The 1,838-nt window shown below is 44.6% G+C and overlaps 1 protein-coding gene across 1 annotated transcript; it reads left to right on the forward strand.

The window, feature by feature from the left end:
* Window positions 1-416: 416 nt before the first annotated feature.
* BDF20DRAFT_901223 (uncharacterized protein) lies at window positions 417-1,838 on the forward strand (the record flags this gene model as incomplete). Its single annotated transcript, XM_053082791.1, has 1 exon — window positions 417-1,838. A coding segment is annotated over exon 1 (1,001 nt), but the record flags the coding sequence as incomplete, so codon positions are not given.

The raw sequence follows: 1,838 nt of genomic DNA on the forward strand, positions 1-1,838 counted from the left end.
ACCATAATTTCCATATGCCCTCAATAACACAATAGTAACAACAAAAGACAAAAAACAACAAAAAAATAGAAAAAAAAAAAAAAAAAGTCCCACCCGACAAGAACCAAACAATCAACCCCGACACTGACTTTGAATTCTGCTACACTTGTACCTCTATTCTACAACGGAAACTCTGATCTGATCATGCATTTTACCTAACGCGACTATTAACCTTTTTTTTAACCAACTGCTTCATGCGGTTTGTCTTTTTTATGCATACTTCTCTACCTCTTATATAGTCTTAAGTTTTTACTCCATATAATCTTTTTCTTATTTCTATCTAAGTATGCTCCAGTGGTATCCTTTAATCTCCCCTGCCGGGATCCGGAAACATATCACGTTAAATAAAACCTACCCATTTGTCTATACTACACCGGCACCTTTTCTTCCGCTTTTCCATCACTTTTTTTGGACGATATAGGTACCCTAGAACACGTGACCACAACTTTAATAGCAAGTCAATCTACCATTACCACCCAAACCCAAGCAAAAGTCGATAGCCAAGGAGCCAAGACAGAACTATCAGTTCCGCAACCATCAACAAGTAGTTTGATACCAATTTCGTCCTCCATTGTCGACAAAAGTGCAAACGATTTTGCGATCGCCAACCATCAAGCATCCGCCAAGGAAAACACCGAACCAACATCTCCCACCACCAACACCCTCCAGTCAGCACAGCGTACTCAGAAGCGTTCCAATACTTTTATAACCGATTCACTACCTTCCGCTAAATTTTCTAAGCGACGCTTATCGGAAGTTTACCCTACCCTGTCTTCAGAAGACAACGAAGAATCTCGTATGCCCATGGGAAAAATGAATAAGAACCCCACAAAGAAACCAAAATCCACACCCTATTTAGGTGATACACAGCCTGCCATCGTGGAACACCATCCTGATTTAGGCAACCCTAATCTTTTTGGTAAGACCCACCCTATTGGAACGTCATCCCCACCAACAACCCTGCCAGCCGATGCTCCTGCATACATCGTTGACCTCTTCCAACTGGTTCAAGCCCAAAACAACAGGCTCAATCAACTGGAAGCTCTCCTTGCTGAGAATACTAAGCTCAAAAGTGAAAATGAGCAGCTGAAAAAACGAATTCATTTCCTCCAACGCGAAAAACGCCCCACACCCTCTCTTGTAGTAGACGATGATGCAAATAATAACATGCTACTCGATATTCCTACTAGAGAACCAAATGACTTTTCCTTTAAGTTACCCTGTCACACCCAAATCCCTTCCGATATCCCCTCATCTGACGCCTCTTTTCGAACAACCCAAGGATCTCAAGCATCCAAATATGCCACCGTCCCCGCCGCTACCCCTAGCACTACTACTACTACCAAAATGACACCGTATCAGGCAGCAGCTCATCGCGGCCTCAAGGCATCCACCACTGCTAAAAAATCCAGTATGAAAAAGCCGAACCCAGCTGCACGTAGGGCTGCAGCTCGCTCTTTCCAAGCCGAATCAGCCAATCAAGGCTTTCAATACATCTATCTCCCCAGCCGCGTTAGAGAGCCTCTCTCGGTCGTACGTTCCAAACTCTCAAAGCTGAATATCGATACCTCCCGCATTCTCGATATACAGTTTCCTGCCAAAAAGATCGTTGGCTTACTCGTCCACAATGATTATGCACCTACTATTCGTAACCGATTCCGTAAGGCTCGGCTTATCACCATTGATGACTTTGATCCCCTCTCCGCGAATGTTCTCCATCTCCCTGAACCTTGCTCCCTCTCTGACACCGAAAAAACCGCCAAGGCCCGCGAGTACCATCTTAACCGCTGTCTCCACGC

Source organism: Mycotypha africana, assembly GCF_025528875.1.
Source record: "Mycotypha africana strain NRRL 2978 chromosome Unknown BDF20scaffold_16, whole genome shotgun sequence".
Taxonomy (NCBI): Eukaryota; Fungi; Mucoromycota; class Mucoromycetes; order Mucorales; family Mycotyphaceae; genus Mycotypha; species Mycotypha africana.